The sequence below is a fragment of the Schistocerca nitens genome, chromosome 2, assembly GCF_023898315.1.
Source record: "Schistocerca nitens isolate TAMUIC-IGC-003100 chromosome 2, iqSchNite1.1, whole genome shotgun sequence".
NCBI lineage: Eukaryota > Metazoa > Arthropoda > Insecta > Orthoptera > Acrididae > Schistocerca > Schistocerca nitens.
The window spans coordinates 940,119,631-940,135,115 of NC_064615.1; the positions used below are offsets into that span (position 1 = coordinate 940,119,631).

The following is a 15,485-nucleotide window of genomic DNA, read 5'->3' on the forward strand; positions in this document are numbered from 1 at the left end:
TGTCACGTTGGCACCAAGCTTCACCAAAATTCCGACCAACGCCACCGCGGACCTGTCGCATGATGGGAGAGATCATCACACCCCTTCTTATGCAAATTTCACCACTTCTTTTGGCGCGCCTGCGATGGAGATCAGAGCCGCGACGCACAGCGTTGAAAGCAAGCTGTTTTCTTATGGCTGGCCGAGGAAAACATTTCAGACACACCACCGCTCAGATCTGATGCGGAGATGGGTCAGGGGGTGACATGAAGGGCGTCATTGAAACCACCACATTCCTTGGGGCATTGATTCCTACACATCTTGCAGTCGTTAACGATAGCTCTCAGTGCGATAAGCAAGAGGACGACTTTCTCGACATTTGACACTGCTTACACCAACACCGACCCAAAGGAAGGTCTCGGCCCTTGTTGGTGACGTCACGTCAGCTAGGCACGGCGAACGCCACGTCTGTTGCAGGCATACTCATAATGGTGGTGTCTTCCTCTCTGACACAGGAAAATGTGTAACTACTGGCGGTAGTTGACCAACACACATTGTTCTGAGAGATTTCTGCAATCAATTAATTGTGCAATTCATTACACTTCTTTACAAATAATGTACTCCTGAACTTAAATTTCCACCTGTTTTAAGGATTGACATACAAAAATAACTTCATGGTCCAGCAGCAACAGAATTCGTGTTTTTTTAACTTATTTGTAAATCTGAGGAAGTTACGTTTGTACTGGGTTGCTTTTACAAGAAACTGTGAACATATTGGTGCTTTTCTTGTGGTATCTTGGTTGACTATGGGGTGAGGAGCACTGAATGTTAATGAAATATCTTGCGATTGCACACGTTGGAGGAGGGGGTGGCGGACAGAAGAAGAGGCAAAAGAGAGATACTTGTTTTATCAAATAAAATTTTTTTATCTTATAAAGTTTCTCCTTCAGTTGCAAGAGGGGTATATTGATCTTTTCTAATGCGCATGTTTAAAAAAGTTTAAGTTCAGCAGTATTTTCGATGTATGAAGCTATTTTGTTTCCTGTTTAGAATTCCTTTCGTTGAAAACGACTGTAATCTAATGACTGGCAACAGTTGGACATTTACACATGTAAATTAGTTAACATTTCCAGTGACTATGTCAAACGGAAATAAATAAAGGAACTAGTTCATTGTAAGGGGGTTGGCGTTTGGGGTAAGTTTCGATAACAAAATGGATCAAGTAAATATAGTTACTTGAATGTAAAATTTTCGAAGCTTGCAATGGGGCAAAGCATCTTCTCATATTGATCTACTTTTGTTTCGACAGGATTCAGTAATAGAGAACTATGATCTTCATTTGCAGCTTTACGATAGTAAGAAAATCTTTCATCTAAATAAAACTGCAGAATCCAAAACAATACCAAACTTTTGTCCAAAAATAAGGGATTTATAGTGATAAGCACTCCCAGGCGTTTCTGCCTGCAACAGACCTGGCGTTCGCCGTGCCTAGCTGACGTGACGTCACGAACGAGCGCCGAGGCCTTCCTTTGAGTCGGTGTTGCTTACACCCGCCGGACGATTCAACACTTCTCTGTTGACATTATAGGCCAGCAACTCCACTGGTCATCATCGCATCCCCTTTGATTGCAGTGCGACTGTAGATTTTGCTCTGATGTTCAAGGTGGAACCACTGAGGACCATTCAAAACCATTCGACGAAATCTGAATGTGATCCAAAGCGGCAAAGGGTGGTTATGCTTTTTCAGCCTCCTGTTTTGCGCCCTCCTGTAGCCCGACCACGGAGGGATGCGACATTGCCAAACATGTGAACAAAAGGACAAAGGGTTCGTCTGAGAACATGCAGTTGGGCAACATCGTCGGTACCAACCGCCCTCCTTTGTTGAGCACTTAAAAAATCGGCCTGTACAGTGATAAGCCACGACGAAGTTACAGGTGCTTGCATGTCGCTAGTGGAATTGGAGGTGTCAGGGATTGTGTGCTTGCAGGCGCCTAGGATTCCGTCATGGCTTGTCTAAGTACAGGCTGATTTTTAAAGCGCTCACCAAAGGAGGGTGGGTGACACCGAAGATGTTGCTAAACGGCGTGGTCTTAGAGTGATCCTTTATTCACAGAAGTGTCAATGACCACCATCCGATGATCACGCCACAGAAGGGCACATGGCTGAAAAGGTGTAAGTAACGTTTGCTTTTCGAATCACGTTCCAATTTCTTCCACCCTGTACATCAGAGCAGGAATTGCGGTAGCGCTACACTGCAAAGGAATGCAGTTCACGTTCTGTAGATAGCTGACCCACGATGTCTCAAGAGAAGGGTCGTAGAATATTTAATTAAAAGTAATTTAATATATTTATTGAAGTTAATTTACGACAGCCAGGAATTGACTCCAGGCAGTTCACTTGTCAGGCGAACATTATGCGACAGAACCATACACAATGTCGAAAACAGAAACTTGCTTTGGGTATCACTCTGGAAGCACTTCTAACATTCTGCGTGATGTCTGTTCTACACTCCTGGAAATGGAAAAAAGAACACATTGACACCGGTGTGTCAGACCAATCATACTTGCTCCGGACACTGCGAGAGGGCTGTACAAGCAATGATCACACGCACGGCACAGCGGACACACCAGGAACCGCGGTGTTGGCCGTCGAATGGCGCTAGCTGCGCAGCATTTGTGCACCGCCGCCGTCAGTGTCAGCCAGTTTGCCGTGGCATACGGAGCTCCATCGCAGTCTTTAACACTGGTAGCATGCCGCGACAGCGTGGACGTGAACCGTATGTGCAGTTGACGGACTTTGAGCGAGGGCGTATAGTGGGCATGCGGGAGGCCGGGTGGACGTACCGCCGAATTGCTCAACACGTGGGGCGTGAGGTCTCCACAGTACATCGATGTTGTCGCCAGTGGTCGGCGGAAGGTGCACGTGCCCGTCGACTTGGGACCGGACCGCAGCGACGCACGGATGCACGCCAAGACCGTAGGATCCTACGCAGTGCCGTAGGGGACCGCACCGCCACTTCCCAGCAAATTAGGGACACTGTTGCTCCTGGGGTATCGGCGAGGACCATTCGCAACCGTCTCCATGAAGCTGGGCTACGGTCCCGCACACCGTTAGGCCGTCTTCCGCTCACGCCCCAACATCGTGCAGCCCGCCTCCAGTGGTGTCGCGACAGGCGTGAATGGAGGGACGAATGGAGACGTGTCGTCTTCAGCGATGAGAGTCGCTTCTGCCTTGGTGCCAATGACGGTCGTATGCGTGTTTGGTGCCGTGCAGGTGAGCGCCACAATCAGGACTGCATACGACCGAGGCACACAGGGCCAACACCCGGCATCATGGTGTGGGGAGCGATCTCCTACACTGGCCGTACACCACTGGTGATCGTCGAGGGGACACTGAATAGTGCACGGTACATCCAAACCGTCATCGAACCCATCGTTCTACCATTCCTAGACCGGCAAGGGAACTTGCTGTTCCAACAGGACAATGCACGTCCGCATGTATCCCGTGCCACCCAACGTGCTCTAGAAGGTGTAAGTCAACTACCCTGGCCAGCAAGATCTCCGGATCTGTCCCCCATTGAGCATGTTTGGGACTGGATGAAGCGTCGTCTCACGCGGTCTGCACGTCCAGCACGAACGCTGGTCCAACTGAGGCGCCAGGTGGAAATGGCATGGCAAGCCGTTCCACAGGACTACATCCAGCATCTCTACGATCGTCTCCATGGGAGAATAGCAGCCTGCATTGCTGCGAAAGGTGGATATACACTGTACTAGTGCCGACATTGTGCATGCTCTGTTGCCTGTGTCTATGTGCCTGTGGTTCTGTCAGTGTGTTCATGTGATGTATCTGACCCCAGGAATGTGTCAATAAAGTTTCCTCTTCCTGGGACAATGAATTCACGGTGTTCTTATTTCAATTTCCAGGTGTATATCGTGTCTCCCCACCACTTTCGCGCAACGACGCTCTGAGCGTGTTTTTTAGGGAATTGACTAGTTTGAGCCTGGGACCTGTTGCTGGTAAGGAGACGTCAGACCACACATGACATGTAGAATTCAGAAGAGTTCAGTGAGACTAGCGATGATATAACCAAATAATTATTTCAGTGTCAGCTCCACTGCACTCCCTGTAAAAGAATCTTAATACTAACTAAATTTAGTGGAAGGGGTTCAAGGCTTTCCTATTTTTAGTTAGCTGGTAAAAGAACGTCGAAAAAGCAGTTAAGTTTACCATTGGAAATTTTATTCTACTCACAGAACATTGTTTATAAATTGCACTATTGATAAAAGGAAATGTTTTAATAAAGGATGGTAAAAACCAACTGCATTCAACAAAAATGTGAACGAATATTCCCTGAATGGGTTTCCAAGTTCTACAATGGATCGAACGATGACCTATGCCATATCACATCTACAATCTAGGTTTAAATTAAGTTTCACAAAAGAGACAACTTACAAAATGGCCTACAGTGACCCTCAATTATCTTTCATTACTTATCTAACTTGCCATAAATTACAGTGGCTGATGTGGCTTCTCAATAACTATATAATAGAAAAATCATCGCGTTTCAGATTTTTACTTCAAGTGGCAAATGTGAACACCATGAGCTTTAATTGACGATCGACACTAGTATTACGCAAAAAGGGGGTGTAAGAGATGAGACTTCTGCAGTACTGAGTGAAGCTTTATGCGCTGTTATGCGGCATCGCGTGCGTTGATTACCTTGTCGGTGTTCGTCAGGGGGCGGCAGACAGCACAGCTCCGCTCACCTCGACGTCTCTGAAGCAACTCCCACCTAACTTCTCCTTACTACAATTTACCGAAGTTGGTTTAAAAAACTATCTGGCTGTGTTTTCATCTGACCAATCAGGGTCTCAATGTTAACCTTAAGCTCCACCTACAAAAATTCTGTCTATACAATGAGAAACGTTATACTTTTCGTGGTGGGGGAATGTTTCTGAAGTTTGCAACGTAACAGAGACGCGAAAAAGTCTCACGCTAAAACTTGCAGTTGGGGTGGTCCTAGCGGTTATCTGGCGACGTGGGTGTCTGTCCCTTATCGTAGGGCCTCCCAGCTTAACACGGTTGTGCTCTCGGCTTCTGTTCTCGTTTCTCCCGTCGGAACTGCGTCTGTCCCACGGTGGGAAGGTATGACATGCATTTAGGCATTCTTGTGTTCGTCTGTGGTATTCCATTTGCTCACTCGTTACTCTTATTACTTTGGTTAATTTAATGTCACGATTTATTCGGAGCTATGTGACATACTACTGGATTTGCTTATCATGTCAGGGTTTTCATGGAAGGTTTTGGATTTGCCTGACACCTTACACACTGTTTTCTCGAGAATTTTGAGAGTCGAATGGGCCTGCTTCAGGAATGATATTTAAGCACTGAACTTCACGTACCGGAAGTAAAAAAAAATTTTGAGTAACTCACCATCTTCGGCATCCGGCGAGGTCCCCGGAACAATGGGTGAGCCAGCATCGAGCCAGTACGGCTTGGTGATCTGGAAGAGGCCGCACACGCCCTTGTTGCAGCCCAGCTTCGGATTGCACTGCGAAGAGGCCTCACAGATGCACCCGTAGCAAGAGTCGAACGTCGGGCGAGTCACGTTGGTACCTGGCAGTGGAAAGTAATTATGAATATGGGCGCTCTCAGCATTTGTCGTGCTCGAAAACTCCTTTTCTGAAGGAGTGTAAGTATCTAAATCAAGTAACTTCCTTTAAGCAATCTGTCACTGTTCGCTGATGACTCTGGAGTGTATAGCAAAGTGTCATTGTTGAGTGACAGTAGCATGATACATGATGACTTTGAATTCCTGTTTGGCGTGAAGAATGCGCAGCTTGCTCAAAATGTAGAGAAACGTGAGTTAATTCAGGAGAGGGAGGGAGAGAGGGAGAGAGAGAGAGAGAGAGAGAGAGAGAGAGAGAGAGAGAGAGAGAGAGAGAGAGAGAGAGTCGTGTAATGTCCGAATACATTACTAGTGGCGTACTGCTTGACAGTTACGTCAATGAAATATATAAGCGCAACGTACCAAAGAGACATGAAACACAGCTAGCAGCCAAGGTCGGTAGTAAGAAAGGCGAATGGTCTGTTTCTTAAAGGATGTCTTCTATGTCTTTTGAGTTGTACTAGAAGCTTTACTTACCTAAACCGGTTTTCGGGTTTATAACTCATCATCAGTGTATTTTTTTTTTTTTTTGTGGTTTTAGGGCGCACAACTTCAATGGTCATTAGCGCCCAGACTACGTTAGGAATGCACCGCGATGCACAATTTTAAAACAGCAACTAAAAGGGAAAACACGATAAAAGACAGACTGACAGGCACAGGATTAAAAAAACAGCATAATCAAATGTCCTTAGAGAGGTTTGTCAAGTTGATAAAACGAAGAACGCGAGCAGCTGCTCGCGGGTCATCCGCTAAAATGGCATCTAGAGCACATGGCAGGCCAAGATCAAGACGCAGTGTGTTAAAATCCGGACAGGACGTTAAAATGTAGCGGACCGTCAGCAATTGCCCACATGGGCAGAACGGCGCCGGCGCAGCCGTCAGCAGATGGCGATGGCTGAACCGGCAGTGTCCAATTCGTAACGGGGCCAAAACGACCTCCTCCCGCCGAGAAGGACGGGAGGAGGACGTCCAAGCCGCGGGAAGAGGCTTCAAGGACCGAAGCTTGTTGTCCGTAAGTGCAGCCCAATCGGCATGCCACAGCAATAAAATGCGCCGACAAATTACCCTGCTAGAATCTGACGAAGGGACACAACAAGAAGCTGTCCGAGGCTGGAGGACCGCAGCCTTGGCTGCGGCATCTGCAGCTTCGTTCCCAGGGATACGGACATGGCCAGGAACCCACATAAAGCTAACCGGAGAACCGACGTCCACCAGCTGCTGAAGAGAGCGTTGGATCCGGTGCACGAAAGGGTGAACCGGATACGGATCACTGAGGCTCTGGATGGCGCTCAGGGAATCGGAGCAGATGACATAAGCAGAATGTCGGTGGCGGCAGATGTAAAGAACAGCCTGGTAGAGGGCAAAGAGCTCAGCTGTGAAGACCGAACAATGGCCATGGAGCCGGTATTTGAAACTTTGTGCCCCAACAATAAAGGAACACCCGACCCCGTCATTGGTCTTTGAGCCATCTGTATAAATAAAGGTCATATTAATGAATTTCGAACGAAGTTCGACAAAACGGGAGTGGTACACCGAACCGGGGGTAACCTCCTTTGGGAGCGAGCTGAAGTCAAGGTGAACGCGAACCTGAGCCTGGAGCCAAGGTGGCGTGTGGCTCTCGCCCACTCGAAAGGTTGCAGGGAGTGAAAAATTAAGGTGTTGAAGGAGGCGACGAAAGCGAACTCCAGGGGGTAGCAGGGCAGAGACATACAACCCGTATTGACGGTCGAGAGAGTCGTCAAAAAAGGAACGATAAGACGGGTGGTCGGGCATTGACAGTAGCCGACAGGCATACCGACAAAGCAGTATATCGCGCCGGTAGGTGAGTGGCAATTCACCAGCGTGAGCATGAAGACTCTCGACGGGACTAGTATAAAACGCTCCGATCGCAAGTCGTAAACGCCGACGTTGTATGGAGTTGAGGCGGCGTAAGATGGACGGCCGTGCAGAGGAGTATACGAAGCTCCCATAATCCAGCTTGGAGCGGACGATCGACCGATATAGACAAAGTAGGACGGTTCGATCCGCTCCCCACGACGTACCACTGAGAACACGGAGGACATTTAGAGAGCGGGTACAACGGGCAGCCAAATAAGACACATGTGGAGACCAACTAAGTTTCCTGTCAAATGTAAGACCTAAAAATTTTGTTGTCTCCACGAATGGGACAGCAACGGGACCGAGTCGTAAGGACGGTGGGAGAAACTCTTTGTAGCGCCAGAAGTTAATACAGACCGTCTTCTCGGCAGAAAAACGGAAGCCATTGGCGACACTCCGGGAGTAAAGACGGTCAAGAGAACGCTGAAGACAGCGCTCCAGAAAACCTGTACGCTGCGCGCTGCACTAGATGGTAAAATCGTCCACGAAAAGGGAGCCTGATACATCAGCTGGGAGGCAATCCATTATTGGATTGATCGCTGAAGGCCCCATGTATGCATGGTGCGGAGAATGCCCGCCCTCCAACAGGTGTCGTAAGCATCTCCAAATCAAAGAACACAGCCGCGGTCGGGCGCTTCCGCAAGAAGTTATTCATAATGAAGGTCGACAAGGTAACCAGATGGTCAACAGCAGAGCAGCGCCTACGAAATCCACATTGTATATTGGTAAGTAGGCGTCGAGACTCGAGCAGCCAAACCAAACCAAACGAGAGTTAACCATTCGCTCCATCACTTTACAGACACAGCTGGTAAGCGAGATGGGTCGATAACTGGAAGGCAAGTGCTTGTCCTTCCCCGGCTTAGGAATCGGGACAATAGACTCGCGCCAGCATGCGGGAACATGCCCCTCAATCCAGATGCGATTGTAAGTACGAAGAAGAAAACCTTTACCCGCAGGAGAAAGGTTCTTCAGCATCTGAATATGAATAGAATCAGGCCCTGGAGCGGAGGACCGTGACCGGGCAAGTGCGTTTTCGAGTTCCCGCATGGTGAATGGGGCATTATAACTTTCACGATTCGAGGAGCGGAAGTTAGGTGGCCTAGCCTCCTCTGCCTGTTTGCGGGGGAGGAAGGCAGGGTGGTAATGAGCGGAGCTCGAAACCTCTGCGAAAAAGCGGCCGAAGGCATTGGAGACATCCTCAGGGGCCACAACGACGTCATTCGCGACAGTCAAGCCAGAAACTGGAGAGAGGACCTTAGTGCCAGATAGCCGGCGCAGGCTACCCCAGACAACAGAAGGAGTAAAACTGTTGAAGGTGCTTGTGAAAGCAGCCCATCTGGCTTTCTTGCTTTCTTTAATAATACGACGACACTGTGCACGTAATCGTTTATAAGTGATACAATTCGCCACTATAGGGTGGCGTTTAAAGGTGCGTAAAGCACGTCATCGAGCACGTAAAGCGTCTCTACATGCTGCGGTCCACCAGGGGACCGGTACGCGACGTGGAGAAGAAGTAGTGTGAGGGATGGAATATTCAGCAGCAGTGAGAATGACTTCCGTGAGGTGTGCGACCTGACTATTGCAGCTTGTGAAGGTTTGATCATGAAAGGTCGCCCTGAAAGAGAAGAGCCCCCAGTCTGCTTTGGAGATGGTCCAACTAGATGAGCACGGAGAGGGGGTATGCTGCAGGAGATGGATAACACACGGGAAGTGGTCGCTCGAATATGTATCAGAAAGTGCATACCACTCAAACCGGCGTGCAAGTTGGGTAGTACATATAGAGAGGTCTAAATGGGAATAGGTGTGAGATGTGTCCGAAAGAAAAGTAAGGGCGCCAGTATTGAGGCAGGCAAGATTGAGCTGGTTGAAAAGGTCTGCTAACAGGGAGCCCCTCGGGCAGGATGCTGGAGAGCCCCAAAGGGGATGGTGGGCATTGAAGTCTCCAGTTAACAAAAATGGTGCAGGTAGCTGAGCAATAAGGTGCATCATGTCTGCCCTGGTAACGGCAGACGACGATGGAGTGTAAACGGTACAAATAGAAAATGTAAAAGTGGGGAGAGTAATTCGGATGGCAACTGCATGCAGGCCAGTGTGCAATGTGATGGGATCGTAGTAAATATCATCCCGGACATGCAACATAACCCCTCCATGAGCCGGAATACCTACCACAGGGGGTAGGTCAAAACGCACAGACGTGTAGTGTGCCAAGGCAATTTGATCGCATGGGCGTAGCTTCGTTTCCTGGAGGGCTACGACGAATGGACGGTGCAAGCGGAGCAGCAACTTCAAGTCCTCTCGGTTGGAGCGAATGCTGCGAATATTCCAGTGAATAAGTGCCATCGTAAGAAGAGAAGGAAGATGAAAGAAGGGGTCACCTCGAAGGCCGCTGAGGGCCTGGCTTCGAGCGAGCACTGCCGCCACTATCAGTACGCGGACACTCATCATCCATTGGTTCTATAGGTTCATCAGCCATCTTGGTAAGATGGCCGGGAGGGGGTGCTTCCTCCGCCGGTGAACGGCCAGATGTTCGGCTACCAGCGGTGCGTCCAGGCGAAACGGATGACGGGCTGGGGCGGCAACCGCTGGGTGGCGCAGAAGAAGAAATGCGCCGTGGCGGAGAAGGAGAACTGTGCTTCCTATGAGCCTTCTTGGAAGGTCGTTTGGTGGAAGTAGTGGTCGATGGCTGGGAGGTCGAGGTACGTAGGAAGTCTGCACGGGACGGTTCCTTCTTGAAGGCCTGTGCATCTGACTTCTGGGTCTTCGTCTTAGCAGAAGCTGATGAAGGGGCTTGTGTCTGTGGGGTGATGGGAGGAAGAGGGGACGTCGACCGCGCGATCTTAGCACTGGCCGAACGGACGACCGTGGTGCTGAAGGTCAGATCGCATGTCTGGGTTGCCACCTCCCTGGTACTCCGAGGAGAGGCGAGGTATTTCCCCGCTGGGAGCAGCGTGGGCTTCCTACTAGCAAACAGCTTGCGAGCAGCCGAGGTGGACACTTTCTCTTTGACCCGAATTTCTTGGATACAGCGTTCTTCCTTATAGATGGGACAGTCGCGGGAGGACGCTGCATGGTAACCCTGACCGTTCACACAATGAGGAGACGGAGGTGGACAGTCACCCTCATGGGCATCCCTGCCACAAGTGACCCATTTAGCCGAATTGGAACAAGACTGGCGAGTGTGATTAAAACGCTGACACTGGTAGCAGCGCGTAGGTGTCGGGACATAGGGGCGAACAGAAATAACCTCGTAGCCCGCTTTGATGCGCGATGGCAGCTGAACACTATCAAAGGTCAAGAAAAGTGTCCAGGTCGGTACAAGGTCATTGTTGACCTTTTTCATGACCCTATGGACAGCCGTCACGCCCTGCTCAGCGTGGAAAGACTGAATCTCCTCGTCAGTCAATCCGTCGAGGGATCTAGTATAGACCACACCACGAGACGAATTCAAAGTTCGGTGAGCCTCCACCCGGACAGGGGACGTGTACAGGAGTGTGGCTCGAAGCAGTTTCTGTGCCTGAAAGGCGCTCTCAGTTTCTAGTAACAAGGTACCATTACGCAACGTGGTACACGACTTGACAGATCCGGCTATGGCATCTACGCCCTTCTGGATAACGAAAGGGTTGACAGAGGAAAAATCCTTTCCGTCCTCAGATCGAGAAACGACGAGGAACTGTGGGGCAGGCGGTAGTACTTTTGTCACTGGTGGCTGGTCATGTTTCCGTTTGTGGGCAGAAGTCGAGAGAGAAGAAGAAGAAGAAGAGAAATCCATTGCGGAGGAATCCCCATGATTGCCAGCGTCTCCGATGGCGCGCTCCTTCCTTGTGGGGACCCTCTCAGAGGGCACTCCCGCCTTAGGTGAATGTTTACACCTCAGGTCACACTTCCCGAGAAACAGACGGAGGGACCAATCGGCATGGTCAGAAGGTATCAGCTCAGGCAATCACCCCTCCCCGGGCCTGGCCTTTACCAGGGGGTACGTGCGTGCCTTGCTCGTCTACCCAGTGCGGGGAATTACGCGTTACCCCGTCACCGGCTACGCGTGCGAACGCGTGGGTCGGCCTTCAGGCGCGCACAGGGAGGAAGGAAGAAGAGGAAAAGGAAGAGAGAGAGGACAGACTGTCTCAAACGCCGAGGCGGAGACCAGAGAAGGCAAGGAGAAGGAGGCAAGGAGAAGGCAAGGGAAAGAGTAAGGAAGACAGTGAGATGGAGAAGAACAAAGAAAGGAACCAACCAAAGGAAGGAAAAAACGAGAGGTGAAAAACCAAAAAGACCACAAATATAGGTCGTGGAACCGTCCGTCTCCGGACGCAGGCGCTAACTACCCCCTTGAGGGGGATGGACTCCTTTTAGTCGCCTCTTACGACAGGCAGGAATACCTCGGGCCTATTCTAACCCCCGGACCCGCAGGGGGAATCATCAGTGTATCTCGTACAGAGGAACAAACATCTGAATATTTGCAGACTGAAGCGACAAACCAAAATTTGTACCAAGTCAGGACTCCCACTGACTAGGCAGATGTGCCACCCACTATGCCAGCCTGGCACATTGACTTTGCAAAACTACAAACACTACCCTAGCATGCCTTCCTCCTCAATCCAAATTCCCATTCACGCCTAAGCCCAATTGGTACTCCCCCTAAATTAGATTAAAGCACCTATATCTGCGTGGTATACCACGGTCGAGAGGTAGAGTCTTAGTAATCAAAAACGTCCTCGCTACCGGGTTCTAAACCCCCTAGCGCCTAAATTTTGATTAATGATCAGCATTGGTGGCCGAAGACTTCCGGCATAAGAAGTCACTCTCATTCTGCCAACGGCCTTGTCAAAGACGGTGGAGGAGCGCACAGAGATTCAGGGCACACTTGTCCCTGGTGTGGGAAACTGCCCTATAGGCAGAAGAATCAGCAATGATCAACGGCATGAGGATGCAGAAGGCAGTGGAAACCACTGCACTAAAGAGACATAGCGTTTATCCACATGACATGTGACCTGCAACTGAGGAAGTGTCATGATGATCTCTCCATTGGCAGAAGATTCCGTAATGGTCCCCCATTCGGATCTCTGGGAAGGGACTGCCAAGTGGGAGGTTAACATGAGAAAAAGATTGAGTAACCAACGAAAGGCTAACGTTCTAAAACTCGGGGCGTGGATTGTCAGAAGTTTGAACAGGGTAGGGAAGCTAGAAAATCTGAAAACGGAAATAAGACAAGGACTTCTGATCGGATGAGTATAGGGATGATATCAATAGCAGCAGAAAATGGTATAACGGTGTAAGACGTGTAAATTTCTATTGTCTACTGTCAAGCCACAATTTATGAAAGGTGTTTATATTTTATTAATAGGATTAAGTAGGAATAATTAATATTTGTCATGTTGGAAATAATTGTGGTAGCAGGGAATGTCTGCACCAAAGTATTGTTGGAAGGGGAGAGCACACATTGATATAATTTTAAAAAGGGCAGGAGAGACCGCGTATGGATACATTTTAAGAAAAGAGCGGGAAAGACCGCGCATTGATACATTTTGTAATTGTAGCAGGGATTGTCTGCACCAGAAAGCATTATTGGCGGGAGAGACCGCACTTTAGCGTTCGTATGAAGTCAGTAGTAAGCGAGAAGTGAAGCGAGTCGGTAGCAGGTCCGAAGCGACAGGTTGAGAGGAGTCGTGTGTGTGCGCCAGCGACCAGGTATGATTTAGAAGAGATTATAAACGGATGTACAGAGACATCAACTATTATCATAAGAGGAACTAATATAATTGAAATATTTTTTTGAGAAACTCAAGACTACTGAAGGTAGGTTTGCACAATGCTAGTTGTAAGATTATTCTAAAAAGTAAGTCCCATTTGAACGTTTGTGAAATTATTTCATTCAGAATGTAATTAATTTTTGCCAGCAATATTGCATTACTTATTATAATCCATCCCAAAAACCATCAATGTAAAACTTTGCAAAACTTTATTGTTGTCAAGAAAAAGTTTAACTATGAATTACGTAACTTCAGTCAAATTAATTAAAGAATAACGTCAGCTTTACTGTTAAAGAATAACGTCAGCTTTGGTAATAAAAACAGCCACTTATGACAGCATCTAACAGAGTATAGTAAAACAGAGTAAGTATATGTTTCGTCGAAATAATCAGCAAATCACTTTTAGTAAGTAGCATTTAAATTTGTATGCGAAGATTGAAAAAGAATTAATTTCAAAGGGAACATTTCATTTGTTATTATTAAGCAGGAGACAAATCCTAAGGGAAGGTTTCATGGGTTATTGAAGGGAAGGTTGCGTACAAAGAGAGAGAGATGGTTGGTTGGTTGGTTGGTTGTTTGAGGTTTAAGGGACCAAACAGCAAGGTCATCAGTCCCTTGTTTCAAATATGGTCCATTCCGCTAATGGGACATCTCAAGAAAGTCCGAACAATAACAGGGAAAAAGCTAAAAACATAAAAGGGCAGTCATGTTGTCAATGGTAAAAACAAAATGAGGGAAGTCAGCAGGAGAACGAACCCAACGCTATGCTGAAGCAGCATAGGCAAGACCACCTGTGACTTAAAAGGTGCAACCGCTAGAATGTCGAAGTACGTATGGGAAAAGGAGACTAACCAATCCTTAAAAAAAGGGTAAACACAGAGTAAAAGGGGAAGAAAAGAGGATCTCGGTCAGGGAGGTGAATCGGGAATCTCCGAACACGGCGTACAGTGGGAGACATCCAAACACTCACCGCCCTGCCCCAACACCAGAGAGACATTAAAAACCTTAAAACTGAGAATAAAAACCACTTTCCCGGAGGAAACCGAGAACCAGAGAGACCATCCGGGAATCGTCAGCCAACATCAAAGGTAAAGTGTGGGGGAGTCTGTACTTAGCACGCAGAGCCAAAAGAAGGGGGCATTCAACCACAATGTGGGCTACTGACTGGAAGGCTCCACAACCACAAAGTGGGGGTGGCTCATCACGCAAAAGAAAACCATGGGTCAGCCTGGTATGGCCAATGCGGAGACGACTCAGTGTGGTCGATTCCTTTCGGGAGAGGCGAAAGGAAGAACGCCACGGGCCTGGTGTCACCTTAATCGCACGAAGTTTATTAAACAGGGGAGTAGCCTCCCAAGAATTGGCCCATGACTGTGCGAAGTGGGATTTGATATGAAGCCGTAAATCCGCTGCAAGAGGGGTTACAGAAAACGGGGGGTAAGTGACTGCTCCCCCAGCCAAACAATCAGCGAGCTCATTACCTGGGATACCCACATGGCCAGGGACCCAATGGAAGTCAATGGAACAAGCAGCACGGTGAATATCAGCGAGATGGTCATGGATGGCAGAGACCAAGGGATGGCGCGAAAAAACACCAGTCAATAGCAAGACGGCCACTCATCGAGTCGGTACATAACAAAACGCGGTTGTGTTGGGACTGTTTAATAAAGGTAAGGGCCTGGGAAATCGCCATCAATTCCACAGTAAACACCCCACATGTTGGTGGCAGCAGATGATTTTACGTTCCAACAGAGGACGTGAAGGCATACCCCACATGATCAGCAGATTTAGAGCCATCAGTGTAAAAAACAACAGCATCCAAAAACTCCCGTAAAATTTGGCGGAAAAAGTAACGGAACACCACCGGGGGGATGGAATCTTTCGGACCTCTGCGGAGATCCATCCGAATTCGAGGCTGGGGGGGGGGGGGGGGAGCGGAGGGAGCGAGGAAGACAGGACAAAGAAGGAAGCTGAAAATCACGGCAAAGAGACGCAAGGCGGAGCCCAACCGGTAAACCCGCCCGTGGGCGGGAGTCGGGTGGGCGACGTCCATGGTCTGGGAACAGGATAGAATAGGAAGGATGAGTGGGAGAGGAACGGATAGCGAGTGCATAAGACACCATAAGCTGGGACCGCCGAACAGAAAGGGGGGGGGGGGGGGGAGATCCCAGCTTCAAGCAGGAGACTATCAACAGGGCTAGTAGGGAAGGCAC

General features: G+C 48.8%; 1 protein-coding gene across 1 annotated transcript in view; it reads right to left on the reverse strand.

Moving 5' to 3' along the window:
* Positions 1-15,485, reverse strand: part of LOC126237263 (lysozyme-like) — an 81,954-nt gene that overhangs the window by 17,592 nt on the left and 48,877 nt on the right. Inside the window, exon 2 of the mRNA XM_049947187.1 lies at positions 5,413-5,595. Coding sequence (XP_049803144.1) covers positions 5,413-5,595 — 183 coding nt within the window. The remainder of the gene's footprint in view (positions 1-5,412; positions 5,596-15,485) is intronic.